Here is a 21,108-nt window from a genome sequence, read left to right on the forward strand (position 1 = left end):
CCTTCAACTCGATGCAAGGACGTGCTATCAGAATTGTCGATGATCACAGGCTTAAAATCGGTATCGAACCAATCGTGTTTTAATGCTTGTATAATGGATTGTACTCAAAAGAATTATTTACCACGATGCTCACGACCAGTTTCTACCATCGTACAGCTCGCCACCTAGAGGGAAAAACTAACATTTTAAAAGTTGACTACTCTATTGTTCACCTCTGTGAAAAAAAGTAACATAAACATTTTAAAAGTTGACTACTCTATTGTTCACCTCTGTGGAATATCACGTTGTGCGCCGTTTTGTTGTTATTATTTTATTCTCTTGATGGATATTGCTTGTATCTTATAAAAGGTAAACAAAATCTAAAAGACTGTTTGTCCCTATGAAATCGTTATTTGTTTTGTTCCGATGTCTTTTTCTTTCGAATCTATTGTATTGTGTGACGTAAAATACTCTATACACGTAAGTAATTCGTTACAATATTGTGCTATGTTTCGTATTTATAGATTAGTTGTAACCCCGACTTCTTTTACGTGCACGTAAGAGGTTATGTAGGTACTTCATATATCGATCCATTTTGAAGTGGAAATTGGAATGATCTAAATAAAATATTTAATGTGTTATGTATTGGCCACGAGCAGGCAAAAAAGCAGCTAGAACTATCACTATAGCACATAGGAAGTATACAAGTATATATATTGTATAAAAACATTATTAAAAATATTATTATAAACGCATAGAAATACATTAGAAATGCATTAAAATGAGGGTAAGTGGTTATTAACGACATGTTTAATTTCTGGTTCATCACGATGGGTAACCTGTGACTCTACCATGAAATGAAATTCTGAATGTTCGAACTCAATTTCGTGTTTCGCTTATACCGAAATCGGCCCAGTAAATGTAGCTAACATTTCGTTCGTCATAAATCCTACCATAAAAGTCCAAAGGAATAACATTTTAACATTTTTAAACAGTACGTATTATGTAATTTTAACATACATTTTTTGTTTCATTCGGCCTCGAAATTTTGGAAATATTCATGGTAGGTCCTCTAACTTCAATCTCACGTATCATTTCACACTAGTGCCCAGCTAGCGCAAGTGAGTTTTTCATTTCATTTTATCGAAAGAACAAATCCTTACTGCACTCAACACCACCGAAGCTCTGTGTCAAATGGAATGAAGGCAAATGATCCGCGTGAAATTGTATTATCGAGATGATCAGAATCCTCAACATTGAGGATATCGACGCAAGAACGAGGAAGAGAAGTAGTACTTATCATACTTTGACTGACGTGTCTTTTAGTAACAATCAAGTGGCATACTAAGAATATATAAATCCTTTTTTTTACGTATATTATAAATTTGAGAGTGAGTTTGTCATGTCCTGGTGTTTTAACGGTTCAAAAGTCATGCAAATTGTTGTACGTCTTGCATTTGGGACGGAAAATTAGATAGCCTATTTTATATCCCGATTAATCAATTATTATAAGTTAATTAATACCTATATAACATCTCGGTGACATGGATTAGCCGCGCATAGAAATTATTCTAGAATAAAGTAATCTCAAATTAAGCGAGTTATGTGTATAAATAAGCACTAGTGAGATGCTGAATTGAAAGTGCTATTGCACCTTTCTTACGGAAACAAAACAAAGCTAGTTTTACTGTTTCAGAGAAGAACTGATATAATTTGTTTATACGTGTATATATATATATATATATATATATATATATATATATATATATATATATATATATATATATATATATATAATATATATATATATATATATATATATAACATATATATAATATATATATATATATATATATATATATATATATATATATATATATATATATATATAACAAACAGGAATAAAAAAATTTAGTTAATTGACAATGTATTTTATTTTTTTGTCTGTTGTATTTTTAAATGATTAGTTTAAAATAAAGATTATTTGATTTAAATATAAATAAAATATCGGCAAGTCATACAAATTCTACCTATAAATTAATAAGTCGTTATCGAGGAAAACAGCTTATCATGGTACTATTTAAATAATGGTATAATTTTAAAAAGCTTTATAATTATAAAGATATTGCTTAAGTGTTATTTTAAAATAACGTGTTGGCCATACATGTATAAAATTATAGGTTATATTTTTGGTAAACAAGCAATGAATTTTCGAAAATTCATTGTTTATTTTTCAAACTGAATGCGTAATGACACGAGCTGGGTCATTGTACATTCATCGGAATTTATCGTATAATTTTTAACCTTCCGTCTATCAATCATCAATTATATTATCAATTATCATCAAATCATTTATACGTTAGTTATATTAGTTTTATTGATCTTTCGAGTGGGATAAGATGAAAATATTAATAAAAATTGTGCATACAAACGCAGGTAATTGAAAATAACTAATTTACAAGACAACTTTTGTAATATCTTAGTTTACTACGAAGTACGAAGTGATTTATTGAAACAGACCGACAAAAGAATTAATTACTTAACGGACCGACCGCAGGTACTGGAAGAACTTTGCTTGCCGTATTAAATTGAACTGACTATGTCTTCACTACTGAATAAAGCTGAATATAGTGGAGAGCTGGAATAGTTGGTCGCAGTGACGGTCAATTTAATATAAGTAAATTTTATATTAAAATGACAAAGGATACATTGCCTTATCATTTATAATCCTAGACCTATTGGTCCTTCGAGTCGGATAAAAAGTAAATATTTAATAGTAAAAACCTGTACCCATACAAACCCAGGCAGTTAAAAATAGACTACGTAAAAGCGTCAGCGGATTTATTGACCTACATAATTTATTACAATGACGTTGGGATGATCGGAAACATTTTAGATGTAAAATAATTATCTATTTATATCATTTGACAAATATTTTTTAAAACATTATCATGGAAATTGATTGATTTCCATTATATCTTAATTAAAAATTAGAATTTCTTAATTTTAGAAAATAGGTAATATTACGTATAACAATTAGTAAGTAACTACTGTAATTAAGAATTTGTTCTGTAGGTATATTTCTGTTAATAACGTGCTGCATTAATTACATAGAATTTTACAATTAAGAATAGTTCATATTATTTTTTAAATAAGTATTTATAATACAAATATCAGTGCAAAAGAAAAAAAAATCTCGAATTAAAACTGTATTACAAAAAGCCAGTATGGTAATGGTAATAGTAGGATAAAATGTTATAGGAAGTGCCTAGTAGATTTTGCGATGCTAACGTAATGGGTTGTTTTGTTATAAAGATAACTTGATAAACAAGTACGAGTACAATTAAATTTAATAAATAAAATTTGCACTAACCTACATAGAATTTGTAATGCCTAAAATGTATGAAACTGTAATAAGGAAATTCTCATTTGATCATACCTTGTGAAAAAGTAAATAGATTATAATATATAATAATAATTTTAACAAAAAAAAATACGTTTTATCCTAAACATAAACGCTTTGCATAAAATAAGAAAATGTTTGATTTTTACATTTTATTTATAAAAAAAAAAGCTGGAATAATACCTATCTTCTTTTAAATATTGCCAAGCGTGGCAACTACTAGAAAACCCTCCAATACCAGGAGGCCTAAATTTAAAAGTGGACAGTTAACAGCTGATATGAATTTGATGAATTATTAGGATAACAATACATAATCATGTTACAACTAGTTATTGTAGAGAACATTAAGTAAAAATTGCTAAAAAGTTATAAAATATGAAATACTAGTAACTGACCTGGTTCATGGTGTGCCGACGGCGAGGGAGCTGAGAAGGCGCTGGAACAACCCGCCGTGCGCCTTAGCTCGGACACTAGACATAATGAAACATTATTAGTGGTGTTTAAAGACTACTTTCTATATATATATATATAAATGGTATTAATGATACATACAATTTAAGCAACTTCCAAAAGCTGTATTTTTTTTTTAAATTCCGTTTTCTTGCGACTCTGATACATTGTGTTTGTGAAAATGTGAGCGATTACTTTGTGAATATTGAACGGATCTTTATTATTCTTTTTATAATCGATAGTTTTACTACCGTATTACATCTAATTTATTTAATTTTAAAACTATTGAAGCTGCTATTTATTTTTAATAGTAAAAAAGTGCTTGTTGCAGAAAATCTTTCTAAAAAATTCAAGTTGTAAATTCAAATGTGGGGTATGTACGAAACTATTTCTACTATATATATCTATAAAACATATAAAACTAGAGTTGTAGTAAATATGATGTTTTATATACATACATATATAAAACATCATGTTTACAATTAAAGTAGCTTTTTTTGTAGAATAATAGGTATAATACTTATTACTTTTTTTAGTCAGAAAGTGGTCTCAATACGAGTAAAATATAAAATTGCTGATATCAAAGGAAGATAATTTTAGTAATGGCAGTATTAGTATGACCACTTTGTAATTATTTCACAGTTTTTCAAATCAATAAACTCATAAACCTTCATTTACGATTCTCTGCACATGTTCAATGCATTAATTTATTCTTAGAAACGTTTATACTAAACCGTAAAGTTTTACATTTTTTGAAGTGGGAAACACAAAGATTAATCAATACGAGAACTAAATTATGCAATGACTATATATCTGTAGAAGAAATTATTAACATTTTAGAATCTTTTATTATTCGAGTTAAATTTAAATTCGTGTCTTAATAAAAATTAACAAATGTTAACGTTACTACGCATAATTTACTAATTTATAGCAGTGGTTCCAAAAGTTGACTGCACTGCGACCTGTCTCATAAAAACTTCCAAACTCGGGAGTCATTTCTAAGCTGACATAAAGAAAAAAATGTGCATAAACTAATAGTGATGCTCAGGTTCTCCTAGTGGTGACTTAAGCGACACTAATTTGAATGAAGAACTGTTCAAATAAAAAAAAAACTGTCTTAGAAAGTGGCTGTCAGGCTGTTTGTCCGTCGGGCGGTCGGCGTATCGTCCATGTTTTAGGGCGCACCCATATTTTGGAAATCCATACTTTGGGAGATTTATATATATATATATATATATATATATATATATATATATATATATATATATATATATATATATATATATATATATATATATATATATATATATATATAGAACACATTATATGATGATGATTTATTATAATATTATTCTAAATGATTATTTCTTCCACTCAAGTAAAAACAATTTATATACGAATAAAATATGAAACAATCATGTTTGAATCATACGAAAATTAACTGAATACGGACGAGGACATTAGTAAAAGTAATGTAAACACAATATCTGGTTGTCTTACATTAAAATTTATTGTTACTGCAAGCTCACTTTATAATTGGAGGTCGAAAGGTCGACGTTCAGATTTCATGATTAACTTTGCTCTTTTCTTCAAAATTTGCAGTACCTATGTTTTGTTGTTCAAAGAATTGCTTCTTTTGCAGGATAACGAACGGGTCGCGGGCGCTTATACTCTAATCGGGTTTTACTGAAATGGGATTTCGCTAAGCTATGAAAATTAAATGCTTCGCTCTCAAATTTGAATTATGCCGTGATGAAACTGAAATAAATTCTTCTACGATGTCTGTAATATAAACCTCAATCTGAGCAACGTATTTTATATTTGAACGAACTTTGTAGTTAAGCTTATAATTGTTGTTTGGATTTGTGACTAATGGTGACTTTTGTCGGGAAAATTGTATTTGTTTGTTCACTTTAATTACTTTCATTTTGACTTGCTTATCTATTACGTATTTTGGATGATTTTTGAGGCTTACTACAAATTCTTAAATTCTTTTATGATTGACGATGGTCATCTTCGAACAAGTGTCATATTTTATATGACGAACCTGATAAACGGTTACAATTAAGTTTGTTATATACTCGTTGGTGATAAACGCATTCTGGATTTTAATAATTACGTGTGAATAGATCACCCTGATATATATTCTAGTGCCGGGTGTTAATTTTCAATCAAAACAAAATGTATTACCATTCTTTAAATTTTTGTGATATGAAGATGAGTCACAGTACCAATTAATTTCACATATGTACTCTTCAAACTAGCAAGAAATAGGCAAAGCAGAATATTCAAACGGATAGTTTCTTTGAATTTCGATTATTTTTTAAGTTTTATTTTATTTTTAATATGTAACTATTAGCTTTCTTACATTCGACGTAATGACGATTTTTTTACTTATACAGTAGGTTGTGTATCAGGGGAAATTGGTAACCAATTTTTTTGCATGATCGAAAGGGATTGTTAGTGGTGGGGTCGAATGTCTCTATTACCATTGTGGTGAATTCCTGGCACATTATGATAGGTTAATTAACCTGCTTTCATCCTCACCTTTCATCTTTCACTGGTGCTCCACCAGCATATACCGTTAGCGCAGGCGGGGTTACCATTCCATTATTATCCATTAAAAACAAATGTCTCTATTGTTACCAACATACCTATTATCCTCACTGATATCTCGTCAGTATACACTGCTAGTAATTACAGTCAAGTTTGCTATTCTATTTGCATTTCATAAGTATATATATGTATATATATAATTTTATACGGATCCGATTAAGGTTCTGCAGTGGTTACGTACAGAATTAAATTGATTATCAAAGAGCGATTGTGCTGATTTGAACTCTAGTCTAGATGGGCGGTCACATAGATAAGTGGTACCTATTTAATATCAGCTAGATATGGGCGAGTTGGATCCCTGCCATTGGCGGACCACGCCGTATCGCTATGATGAACAAATCATACCTAACTCTCTTCATAAGATTTTTTATTATTCGTTATGTTATTATCTATTTAATTGACTTTATTATACAATTAAGTATTTATTTTATTTATGTAATTAAGATATATAGGATTTTTGATAATTTTTATTCAAATGAGGGATAATTTATTAAAGTTGATTTTCCCTCAATATTATTGTAGGTATATTATTAATATCAATGCATATAGTTTTATATCATGTCACCCAACTAATTATCCGTTTGTCCGTATATCTTCGCTTATCCATCCACTAGTTCTTTTGAAAAGTATATTCGTACTTAAGCTTTGTCGCTTTTATAAAGTAAAGAAGTTAAGCCTCTTGTGTTCGAGACACTTGTAGGCTTTCACCAAAATAAAATAGTATAATATTTATATATAACCAACTCAACTATGAGAAAAAAGAATTGAATATAGAAAAAATAATTGTTGAAGAAAAATTGGAAAAATATGCGAGCATTTTGGACCGCGATATGAGAGCATGTGTTGCGGTGAAATAGCGTAAGTTTCCGAAGCTGACTTGCTAGTTAAAAGTAAGCTGTATTGAACTGTACAATTCTGGAAAGTTGCGCCATTTACGACGTTCCAACGGGGTGAGTTTTGAGAGGATTAGAAAATTTACTACTCTTAGATTTAGCTGGTTCGCTTTGACAGCAAACAACATACAACTGTAATAAGATCGCTGTTGAATCTTTGTCTTTAAAGTCATGAAACAATTATGTACTTGTATTGCAAAGGGAACTTACAACTGACAAAAGATATAATTTGGCATAATATTTTATAGACAGTATTTAAACAAGTATGTCAATATATATATATATATATATATATATATATATATATATATATATATATATATATATATATATATATATATATATATACATGTTTATTATATGTCGTCCCTTAAAATCTTAAAATAGGAATTCTTTTTCTTCCTTGTTTTTTCGGGTCGTAAAATAAGATGCCTTCTGAGATTTTTCCCCTTGCACTACAATATGTGATTTTTAAAAAACATCCTTAATAATCTTTAAAAGGCCAACAACGCATTGCCAACACCTTTCGTGTTACAAGTATTCATGAGAGATATTAACCACTTACTCATTATTCAATCAGGTAAATCATCAACTTTTTTTTTGCTTCTCTAACAATAAAAAACTTATTTGGCATAGTACTACGAAGATTTGTGCCTTTGTTGATGAATCGCAATGAGTTCTCGATGTCTGTTTTGTTCTGCGTGAGAGGATTTTCCGTTGGCGTTTAATCATCAATCTATACATATCGTATAAGGGAATATTAAGAAGCTGTTTCCCAAAATTCCTAAGCGAAGTGCAGATATGTAATGAATTCTACAAAGGTGGCCTATCGCGAAAGATTAGCTAATAGAAGTATATGATAATATGAGTATCGCGATCCAAAGATGTAGTTCAAAAGGTAACCTTTACGAAAATCTGAATTCTTTGTTCAACAACAAGTACAATGACAGGATCTTTAAAAAATGGCAGATTATGTTAATAGCTGTTACATCCTGAGGGAAGAATGCCGCGCCAAAATCAGCATTGACATCTGCATGCCTGGCTTAAAGCCAATGCTAGTTATGATGTTGTAAACGACGGTAATATAGCTAGCGAGTATTGTTTGTTGCGATTTTGTTGTCAAGTTGTATGATTACGTTATATTGACACAACTCTATAAGGATAAGGGCTGCATATTTGTTGTATAAAGCAACGGGACCAATATAAGTATAATCTCTTTGTCTCCCTGTGGCTCTGTGATGACTTCTAAAAGCATACGTAGTCCGATGTCGTTTTGAAATCTAGTTTCATTCTATAATGTATAAATCAATTTAAAATAATGGATACTTTCCGAGTTAATATTAATTAACCAAATAAAAAAATTTAAAGATTCTATTTCTACCGTGAAGCAGTTGTGTTTGCATGGCTGTGTTTCGGTTTGAAGGGTGGGATATGGCGTGATTTTACAGGGTACAGAGGAATAACATCTGAATCCTCAGGAATGGCGACGCATGGGGGGTATCATGAGCGAGACAGTATACTTTGTTATATCTATAGTACTGCTCATGTCTATAGGCGACGGTTACCACTTTCCATCAGGTGGGCCGTCAGCTTGTTTGCCATTCTAAGTTGTATAAAAAAAATTCTCAATTCAAAGGTATTTTTTGTATACGTTAAATACAATTATCGGATTACTTCTTTCTTGAACCAATTTATTCTCATTTAGATCCACTTTAATAATTATTTTTGGCAATAGAGTTTTTTCTTGTGTTATTTTTTACGACTTGAATGAAGTATCTTTTTTGCGGGGCAAAATCTCAAATATATTTTTCATATTATTTCGAATTCGTAGTTTCAGAATAAATCAGTGAGATTCCTTGTCCTATTTACTCTACATTTACCTCCGTAGCTTCGCCTGCATGTATTAATATAACGTATAATATTAATGTCGGATGTAATCTATCTGTGTATGAAATTTTATTTAAATCAAGTTAATAGATTATGCGTGAAGTAAAAAGACATATCTATCCTCACAAATTTTCTAATCAAATAAAATTTTTTTTTGCAAGATATACAGGTTATTATGATTTTACAATATAGGGCTGTGCACAATTTAAAAGAAAAAATATTCGAGTTTTTACTATTGTCATTATTCAGTCATTATTACATAGAAAAATTACATTAATAATAGTAGGCAGTAAGTAAATATATTATATAAATACTCTGTATTAAACCCTATAATGCATTAAATCCTTATTTTAATTCACTAGCGAATTAAAATAGAAATGACGGAAAACAATGAGATGCAGACTAAACCAAGCTAATGTGAAGCGTACCACGTTGTAGACGGGCGGTAGAGCGCGGCGCGGCGTCTGCGCCGAGGTCGCCTGTTGATCGAAACATTGACCTATTTCACGCGTGCGCGTGTGAGGCAACGTCGCGGCGTCGCCACGATATATACCTATTGGAACTCTAGTGTGGCGTTGTCATCTGAAGCGTCATTCACACAGCTTCGGGTTAGGACCTCAAAGTTACAGATCATTTGAATTCGGTAGCTCCATAGAAACGATTATTTCTATTCGTGTTTACACATTAGGCAAATACGTGAATGTGCATTAATTGTTTTTTTTTTTTATTATCTAAAAGGTGCACAAACTGTAAAAATCCTTAATACACTCTTTTTTAAGAACCTCGTATATTGTATCTTTAATCCTGGGAATTCTTCGGCTCCTGTCAAAGTTTGAATACCAGTGTGAGCAATTACAGAAGAAAATCCCTTTGAAAGTGCATTATACGGGATAATTTTGCAGCTAAGACGTGAAGATGACTTTCCTGTTGATAACAAGCGGTGGGATAAAAGGTAGCCGAAGGCATTATCGTGTGATTGTTGAAATAAAATCTGTCATACTGTATTCAATTATATAAAACTACATATCACATTATAATAAAACGTCGTTCCGGTGGTGTAATTTATTGAATAGCACTGACGACATATAGATACGTAATGCACGTTACATAAAATTGGCAGTTGAGCCTGGAAACGTCTGACAAAAATAGCTTACACACACTTTGTATAAACTTGTTCACATAAAATCATTATGTGAACAAGTTCATACAAAGTGTGTGTAAGCTATTATTTTCTCTATCAGTATACGGATTCGGAGTTGTATGGATGGTGCTTTATTAGTTTTAAAAGTTATAACTAATATGTAATACGTGCAACATGTCTATACCTAGGTAATTGACTTCATATGAAGTAGGTCGTCAGCTTTGTTTGCCATTCTTAGCAATATAAAAAATATTATATCATACCACGTACCTACATTGGACACTGCTATTATTATTCTCGTTGTTACCCAAAAATCTATAGTCTTACATTTTATGCGAAATATATATATATATATATACACACAATTTTTATATTTTTTATATATATATATATATATATATATATATATATATATATATATATACAATACAGATTGAAAATACAATTAACAATTACTTACATTTAGCATGTGTGTGTTATGTAAGTGTGACCATGGACAGTTCCGAATTTGTGAAGAATTAAAGTTGAAAAAAAGTAGATTTCCACATATTTGTTATTATTCGTATTTTTATTGCAATTTTTGGGCATTAAACAATTTATTTTCATTAAATGTGGTAATAGTTTTAAAGTTTTATAAGAATACCAAAATATTGCATTTGAAGGGGTAAATGTTTAAATCGTATTTTTGTAGGCATAAAATGTGTAATTATTGTTATTCTGTTATTACTGGACTGTACACGTAACAGTTAATGATTATAAAACAAAGACGTACCCGGTATAGAATTTTCGAAAAGAATATATCTATGTTACTCACTAATATTATAGCTTTATATTGGTGAAAGATTTTCAGTTAAGTAGTTTTTTAAGTTTATCCATCTGAAATGGACAAACAATTTAAGAATTAGGGGAGACCGAGGAAAACTGAACCAAAGGTAGGTTGAAACAATACAAATTTCTGGAAATCTAAAAGCACTAGCAAGTTGGTAACTTTGCTAATTTTATGTGTGTGTATTCGTTCATGCACCATGATCGACGTTTGCTATTAAATATCAGGTGAAAAAAATACATAAAAGTAAGTTTTCATCATAATAATATCTTTATCAAAATTTTTATTAATTAACTGTTTTAGAGTGTATTTGTGAATGAATCTAAGATTTAAACTGCAATAAAGATTTTGCATGACTGTGTAGTGTAAAAAAGTCAGATATCCACATTATTATTATTCGTATTTTTGTTATGCATTGGTATTTTGTTTTGGGCGACCATAACAAAAAAAGAATTGTTTTTTAAAAACTATATTTGATCATTAGGACATGGAATGGTGAAGAATAATTGTCCAAAAACCAGAAGTCATTTATAAAAACAGATCAGTGCCATGACTCGACAAAAAGAAAACATTGCATTTGAAGGAAATTGCATTCCACCAATGTTTATAAAAACGTTTTAATGATATTTATTCGTGATGGGCCATCTGGTATAAAATGATGATGATTTATATTTATTGTTATTTTAAAAATTAAGTTATAAAGATATTGTAGTTCCGTATTGTAACGTCACATACTGCTGTAAAGAACATTAATTTCTGTAAGGAAAATGGAATTGTTTTGTTAACATTTCAACCATATTTATAACTTCAGCCCATGGATCGAGCTATCTTTGGCCCTATGAAAAAAGCTGTCAACAGGACATGTGATAACTGGATGCGCTCACACCCAGAAAAAGTTAATACAATATATAATATTTCAGGGATTGTAGAAATAAGCTAAATGAACAATGGATCCAGTGTATGGAGTGTAAGGCATGGGCACACCTGGAATGCATGAAGGCAAAATATCTTATGTGTGCCATAACTATTTGTTTGACTAAGATTATTTTATTTTATTTTTTTTTCTATAAATTTCAGTGTATACTTATTTGCTATTTTTTTGTTTCTAAGATCTCAATATTGTAACTATGAGACTGATATACAAATTATAATTGTAACTTTAATATAACATTTACTTACAAATCTGTGTCTCTTAATAATGGATTGCTTCCAGATAATAATTGAACTCTCCTAGACCAGTGTTTCAATTTATCTCAGTAAGAGGGGAGTTTTTAGAGTTTATCCATTTGAAATAGCAGTTTTTGTCCTAAACATTTATTAGTTAGTTAAACAAGGTTTAATTTAGTATAATACAAGTTAAATTTAAATGGGTCTCAATATAAAAAATGGTTCAATCGGTCTCCCCTACATATTTCCTCTCTATATCAGTATTACTAATATTCAGTATAGATAAAGCGAAAATTATATTTTAAATATTTATTTCAATAATTTATTTATACAGAATAGAAATATATTTTCTGTATACATTTATATAAATGTGTTGAAAGTTCAGTAGAATAAATGATTAAACAATTCATTTACAAGCAAAATCAGAAAGATCCTTGAGAGACTAACGTTCAAGCTGTTATCACTTAATTTTATTAGGTACTTACTGGCACGTACTTATCCAACGTAGCTACGTAACTAAAGTAACTAAGTAAGCAATTAAAGTTATCCCTATCCCACTACAATTTGAAACGCGAAAGTTTGTGTAGATGTTTGTATGGAGAGATCTTTGTTACTCATTCCCACAAATACTAATAAAGGTTATTTTGTATTCTAATTTAGAATATAATTTACTTACTACTTTGTATATCGATTTACGCGAGCGAAGCAGCTTTAACTAATGTTATATATAAATGTAAAAGTGAATTTATTTATTTATATTTTACTCCGTGGCGTCATAATAGCATTTCTAAATATCATGAAATACTTAGTTTTGGATATGAACTAGGTCATAGACTATATATATTTTTACCTTCGTTATGCGGACTATAATGCAAGAAAAACTAGGAATATTTTTTGTTGTATCATACCATAATGTATATTAATTGATCGGTTTTAAGGCTACTTTAAATCAAAAATAAATGTATTAATAAAAATCTTTTACTGACTGTGGCAGTCAGTCTTAAATGAAATTAGGAAAATGAAGTTCGAGTAATTTCAGTTCAATAAAAAAAGGATTATTTAAATAAAAAAAAAAATGGATGCAAATTGCTATTAAATGTCAAGTTTCACGATAAAAAACTGATGTTGTAGCTAAATCAAAGATTATGAAAACAATAAATTTGAGTACTTCCTTAGCCATTTCCTATTATAAAGATCTATAATTAACATCAGATATTGCAGCCACGTTAAAGGTCTGTGTCCACTATACTGTAATATTCATATATTACAGTATAGTATCTTGTCGATATATGCAAAAAAATTGTATTGTGTTTTTTGTCCGTCAGACTGCTCTTATATCAGTCTATATAGTAAAATATTTTTGCAGATAAATACGTATGCGAAAATGTTCAACGTGAATAATGTACTCTATATGATAGAATCGGTATCGACACGTAATTCATCGGGTCCTGAACGGGTATGAAAACAGCTATAAAAATAAATGGATATAGAATGGTAATGGTCTGTTATAGTTGGCATTTATGTACCTCAAACGGTCATATTTCCTCATACGGCTACGATATGACACGGTGTAGTGAGCACAGAGCTTAAATGTACTATGATTTGCGTGCAGAAAACATCGCTTGTGTAACAGAAATAATAAAATGTATTAAATAATGTAGATCCATGTCTAGTAGGAAAAAATAAATAGAAATGTAAAGTAACAGGAAATACGACCGAGAGTTATTATATTTATATATTTTTATTATATATATAATTGTCATAACATATTAAACGTTAAGCAATTATAACATAATATAGAAGTGAACTTTTAAGAGACATAAGTATATGAACCTTACATTTGTTGGATAATATTCTGTAATATTTACCATTATTTAATTTCCAATCAAAATAATTAATTCTAAGTAAACATTTATTTGTCAGTTTTCAGTACGGAAAAAAAGTTTTCAAAATGGATAGGATGAAACTACGACTACGGAGAATTTTAAACAATACGGTTAATTAACAGATAATTTTGTATTCCACTCACCTGGATGAGGATGTGGATGAGAGTGTTCCGCCGGTGGCTGCATCGAGGACAGAGCTGATAGCGGAGTGTAACGGGAACCATCTTCCCGGGAGCATCCCTCCTATGACATTCATATTTTGTCAGTTGATTAACATTACTAAGTTTGTAAATTACATTAATTTGTATATACTGTTACCTATACTATAAATATAGATGCTTCTTTAAAACATCTTGGGATTCTAAGCAAAAAGAGGAGATTCTCAATTTGTCTGTAGGTATTTTTAAATGTGACACGACATCTTTGCCCAATACTAAACTGATTTTGATTTTTTTTTGTATTCGATAGGATTTACTTTCATTTTGGGCTCAGGTAAATTTAATGATGATTAAAGTGGAACTTCTTCTGAGGCAATGTTTATTATTTTAAGTAATTCCGAGATATGTATTTTTTTATTTCCTTAGTAGATTCTAATTTACCATTAGCACATAATTTATCACAGTAGGGTGAGCAACATTTATTCATTATTTTTCAAACTCGTAGCTAGAATAGAAAGTGGGAACTGTCACCTACAAACATGTAGAGAACAGAATACATTGTTAGCTCGTAACCAGCCAATAATTACGGTATAACAATGAAATTAGATAGTGGTGAACGCTACTTTTTACATAAACTTCGAAATTTACCAATACAACCAAGTTACGAGTGATACTCCTTTATACCCAGGTAAAGAATAGTAAAATAAAATTATAAAATGACTAATCAAACTTATTTTCTCTACTAATAATCGCTAAAACTAAATACCTAATCGGCAACACTAACTCAATATTCGCAGATTATGCGTAAGTAGTTCGAGTCCCTGATGCTTCTGAGAGTTTAACATAACATTAATAAGGTTTAACGCGTCAGACGATGTAATCTGCGTCAAGGGTAACACGATGGATACTCCTTTCACCCGTAAATCGTTACGCCCCAATTGATAAGCATCTCGCATTCGACATTCACCTTATAAATCTCTCTCAAAGGGTTTACTTTTCCCTGCAAACTTTCAGGAGGTAAGCGATGAAGTATAATGTGTGGATGAGGTCCCGAGGCGTGTTTACATAGAACTTACTTCATTATTGAGTATTAATGAGACCCAAAGCGCCAGGGGATACACCATCTTAATTACGTAGGAGTTTTACATGGGGCAATTTGCTGCCAGCCGTAAGGACATTTGTAATCATATTGCTGACTTGAAGATCCCCCATTTACAAAAAGATTTAGTTATTAACGGGATCAATAAAGATTAATATATTAATCAATAGCATACCTTTTCGCAGTTTGCTGTAGCTGTTGTTTGTGTATGGCTGGTAGAGGAAATGCGATACTGCATCGCTGTGCAAAAACCTTCGTGATGTGTTGAATATACTCCAGTTATAGTAACATCGGTATCCTGATTAACTATAACTTCGACTTTTTGTTTTCTGTCAGCCGTAGAGGACTCTTCTATTTCTTTTTTTGGCTCTTCAATCTTTGTTTCCGACTTAACGCCGGAACTTACCCCGTTTTTTGGCTTTTGAGAAAAAGACTCATCGCTGCATGAATCTGAAGTGGAATCATCCTTACTAGATTTAGGAGACCGTTTTTCATAGCTGGCAGCAAGAATAGCAGTTGCATTCAAACTAGCCATGCGTTTCTGTACGACCATGTCCTTTAAGTCCATTACTATTTCATTTCTATTACGTTTTTTCTTCACAGGCACACCAACAGTCTTTTTCATTTTAACAGGAGATTTTTCAATATCCGATTTCATTGAAGACTTAACAGACGCTTTCTTCTTTTCGGGACTAGAGGATTTCTTTTTAGTTTCTAACTCACTATCTTCACTAGAAGAAGTGGATGATTTTGGATCCCAATATTTACCAGCACTTCTGATACCTGGTACTCCCCGTAGACTTCGTTGAGGGGGGTTATCATCAGAACTTTCTGAGCTTTCATCTTTTTTCTCCATCCTATTTTCATATTCAGACTCAGACGTACTCTCTTGCTTCTCTGTTTCTTTTGGTTTAATATCTTTCTTTTTTATCACAGCGGGTTTAGATGTACCAGGTGATATTTGTCTATCAATAGTTTTCATTAAACCTAACTCCATATGAGTACGACTTTCATTTTCGTATAAGCAATGCACTTTTGCAATAGCATTAAGAGATGCCATTCTATGTTTTTTTGGTCCTGTCCACATTGATAAGAGTTTTAATCTTCTTTTACTGGGTTTTTCCCCTAATAATATTGACTGATCCTTAAGATCACTATGAGAATCTTTAGACAGTTCTTTTAATTCTTTTGACGTTGACTTTTTACCACTATCAGTTGTCTTTTTATATTTTTTAGTCTTCGTTTTCTTGGGTTTAGGTGTATCAGATTCACAAAATTCTTTGGTGTCATTATCATCATTAGACTCGCCAATGCTCTCGTCTGAAGAAGTATACTGCAAACTTTTTGTATTAAGAGCAAATTTAGAAAATTCTATCTCACCATCTGATAAAATCATTTTCTTTTGTTTTTTAGATTTCCCTGTAGATTTTTTGGTCAAACTAGTTTTGACAGGTTTTTCATTTTTATTTGGTTCTTGCTCCAAGAACTTAGTTGGGCTGAATGGTTTTCCTGTTATGCTAGATTTTCGGGCAACCATTTTATAGGATTTGCTTATAATGGGTTTTGGTTTATCATCCAAGTCTTTTTCGTCGTTAACAATATTAGTATTTTCGTTAGAAGTAACTGATTGATTTGAATTTGAATTACATTCTTCAGATCGTTTATTAGCTTTCAGTTGCTTAACTACTTCTTCAATAGGCCTGTGTGGAGAGTATTTTTTCTTCTCTGAATCATTTTTTCTGTCTATAATTGTACCCTTGACTCTAGCTATAGGCCTAACTCTACCTACATTTTTGTTTATAGGACTACGGAAGTCTGATAAAATACTTTTCGGTGAGTCAACTTTTTCTGTAAATGTATAAACATCAATCTCGGGGCCTTGTGATACAAGTGTATTACTAATATATTTATCTTTAGTATTGTCTTCTGACTTTGTTTCAAATTTCATAGATAAAAATCTTTCAGACATACTTAGATTTCCTTTTGAGTTTTTAAAACATTTTACATCTATGTCCACTGTTCTAGGAGATCTGCTAGAAGTAAAAAATTTTGGAGGTCTTTCAGTTTCTGTTTTTGGAATTTCCGGATTACTTGGTGAAGTAATATTGGTAGAGATTTTTATTAAAGACGAATTAATATCCTTATTTTCAATTTTTTCCTCGGACTTGGTTTCAATGGCTTTTTCATGTTTGATATCTGATAATATATTTTTGCCCTCAACTGATTTTTCATTCTCGTCTTTTTTACCGGTACTTTTAGTAATTTCATTTTCTTCTCTTTTCTGTTCTTTTTCTGAATGTTCTTGTTTTACTTGGCTAACATTCTTGTTCTTCAGATTGGTCACCTGTCCTTTCTTAATCACAGTTTTGGCTTTAGAATATTTTGATGCATTTTTTTTAATGACATCTACATTAATTTTGTACTTTACATCATTGTCCGTTTCAGTGACCTTCATATTAGGTTTGACGTTTTTAATTTTTTTCGTTACTTTTAAAAACTTTTTAGTTACTATTTTCTTCACATTATGGTCTTGACTATTTTTAAGCGAATCTTCCTTCTTTTTGGGTTCTTTCTTGTTCTTTTTTGTCGGCGAATCACTTCGAGGATGACTGGATTTAGACGGTCCTGCTTTAGTATTTTCTGGCGACAATGACGTCTCAGTGTTTTCGCCAACTGATTGTTCTCCATCGTTTTTGTTATTAATAATATCATCTTTAGAAGAATTCTTTTTAGGATTTTTAACCACAGTTTTGTTTAAAAGAGTCTTTACTTTTTTCTGACATACGGACTTTTTCTTAGTTTGTTTTGTATTTGAGTTTGCCTTAAAAGTCGTTTTACTCAGGGCCCCTTTCTTAGGTAAAGGTTTTGTAGCCTGTGACCGCATTGTCTGCTGTGGTCAGATCAATGTTACGCACATTGATGGGGCGATGCTGGTTTTCGCATTCTGAAACAAGGAAAAGTTGTGTTATGCAAACTAAATGAAATATTCCAACGCAAAGATTAGTCAATTATATTATAACCCGTTGTAACCAACCATCAAAAGATGCCCCGTTCATAATAGAGCAAAAAAACCTTTTATTGTATGATTTGCCGCGCGACAGATGGTCGTTATTGAACTACCAATTCCTTTATAACATAACGGACTCGCAGGTAAGTACTATGGCATAATAGTGACAGAAGATTGATGTTATATTATTATATTATAAATTTAGGCTACTATTAACATATAATAATTATTCATATTATATTAATTTGTTTATAAAAAATAAACATCTCAATCAAAATGGAACTTTGTTCTGAGGAAAAATTATATATGAATAAAATATTATATATTTGAAAATCGATTTAGAATTTATAAAAATATATACAAAAAGAACAATTTGGGAAGCTTAGAACGATACATGGATATAGACAGTTAAACAATGTCACTGAATCGTAGGCGATCATGTGTAATATGAAATAGGAACAAGAATTCATTATTTAAATAATATTTTTAAGAAAAATAATAGAATAACATTGTGTTCTAAAATTAAGTTTAAAATTTTACATGTCCGGTATATGTAGATATTTATATTTAAAAAAATATACATATAAACTGAAATATGTATATGATACAGTTTAGTTATATGTATTAGCGTATTTAAGTTTTTTAATGGGGGTCTGGATCCTTTAAAAGGCATGTATGTACTCGTACTCTCAGACATGTCTTTTTGAAGTTTTACTCGCACTCCTGGAGTGGACGTCAGACAATTTTATGATGGTCACGGCCCACCCAACTCTATCTTAAATACGGTTATATGGCCCCTAATTTGTTTCTTTTAAGTTAATCTTTACCAATCTTTCAAAATATACAGTTTTTATGAGCTCAAGTAGAAATGTCATTAGCAGAAAAACAGCGTCCAGTTTACTTTAAAATATTCCTATTATAATAAATCTGAAACTGAAGTATTTGTGTCCTTGTTAACTATTCATCAATAAAATAAAAAAAAAAAATGCAATGCAAAACAAATAGTATTAACATTTTATTAAAAAAAGTTGAAGGCGGAATATGTAATAAATTCCCGCCAAAGTAAACATCTGCCTCGATAAACATATGCGCACACGCACGGCTGATCGTGTATACGTGTATTTGGAGAAAAAAAGGTCCAAAGCTAACCGAATTTTATACCTGTGGACACGTGCCCAACCGTCGTCATTAAACCAGATAAAAAGTAAAGATAAAATTAGCATATGTTAACATAAGAAACAAAGGTGATTTTTTATTGTGCTGAATATCACTTCTTACAGAAAATTATTATCTAGGAATGTTTTGTTTGTAAGCAGGTATATATTGTAATATATATGATATGATTAATCTAATTTTCACATTAATATAATACTCGTGTTCGTAACATTTAACAATTTACCTATATTATTTTATTATAAGTATATTTTAATCGTATATGTATAAATAAATGTCCTTTATTTCTTTTTCCATTTTTTTTTAATCAGTTATACGTTAAAAAAATGAAAAATTTAATGATAATTGAAGCAAAGAATAACGGTAAGAATAAGAAATATGTCACTAAATTACGCTTATGAGTCCTTGAGTCTAAGCCTGTACAAAGAGTAATCTGTTATACGCTACAACGAAACTAAAGATAAACACAATGAGAAAGTGAGTTTGTTTGTTACCTCTTAGTACTATAACGATTTATGTATATATATATATATATATATATATATATATATATATATATATATATATATATATATATATATAAAAAAATATATATATGTGTGTGTGTATATATATATTCGAGCGCGCGTATGACAACAAAATGGCCGATCCGTTGGTTTTCGTCCATTTTTATAGTTGCGGCGAGCGGTGGGGAGACTTAAGTAGGGGATACCGCTAACAATATATATATATATATATATATATATATATATATATATCACTATGAAATTTGGTATACTTTTATTATATGGGATAGTGAAGGACAAACTATTTTTTTTATTACCGTCAGTAAACATATCCCAGTTACGCGGGCGGAGGCGCGGGTGAAAGCTAGTATTCATGTATTTGGTGAAAGTCAATTTTGTAATAAAAAATGTGTAAATTGTCTAAAATCTGAATCAATACTTTCACAAACATTAAAGTATACACAATAGAAATTTAACTGTTATTACGGCCATTGAATGACCGTGTAAAAAACAATTATGTATCTATAAAATATATGAGAATTCGACGTGTCAAATACTTTTGACACGTCTAATTTTACTAAACAAAAGATTAGAAAGAAATTAGACAAAATGTGAACAGTACTTTCATGGGATAACAAAGATATTCAAATATACCTTTGAAATCCAGATGTTCTGAAATAAAAAAAGCTAATAACTGCTTATTCGAAAACAAATTTAAGACTAATTTAGTCGTCGTGAAATGAAACAGAGGTCGTAAAAACAGTAATATTCATTGTGAACGTACATTTTGAGCGCTAGCTCGGCAGAGAAGAGAATGCGGTACTGAACTATTCCAATAAAAGTTTTAAACGGCCTTCAGTAGTGTTTCTGTGAATACTAAATAATGTTACAGGATATCTGTATTGCTTAATTAACCT

At 30.4% G+C, this 21,108-nt stretch overlaps 1 protein-coding gene across 2 annotated transcripts in view; it reads right to left on the reverse strand.

Annotated features, from left to right (window-relative positions):
- The window catches only part of LOC113513022 (uncharacterized), a 239,493-nt gene that overhangs the window by 165,597 nt on the left and 52,788 nt on the right, over positions 1-21,108 (reverse strand). For both annotated transcript variants that reach the window (XM_052894773.1, XM_052894772.1), the window contains exons 2-4: positions 15,681-18,449; positions 14,392-14,491; positions 3,778-3,852 (exon numbers count right to left, since the gene is read on the reverse strand). In XM_052894773.1, coding sequence (XP_052750733.1) covers positions 3,778-3,852; positions 14,392-14,491; positions 15,681-18,389 — 2,884 coding nt within the window. In that variant the 5' untranslated portion in view covers positions 18,390-18,449. The remainder of the gene's footprint in view (positions 1-3,777; positions 3,853-14,391; positions 14,492-15,680; positions 18,450-21,108) is intronic.

The sequence above is a fragment of the Galleria mellonella genome, unplaced genomic scaffold (assembly GCF_026898425.1).
Source record: "Galleria mellonella isolate WM207_F2 unplaced genomic scaffold, CSIRO_AGI_GalMel_v1 utg23, whole genome shotgun sequence".
Classification (NCBI taxonomy): domain Eukaryota; kingdom Metazoa; phylum Arthropoda; class Insecta; order Lepidoptera; family Pyralidae; genus Galleria; species Galleria mellonella.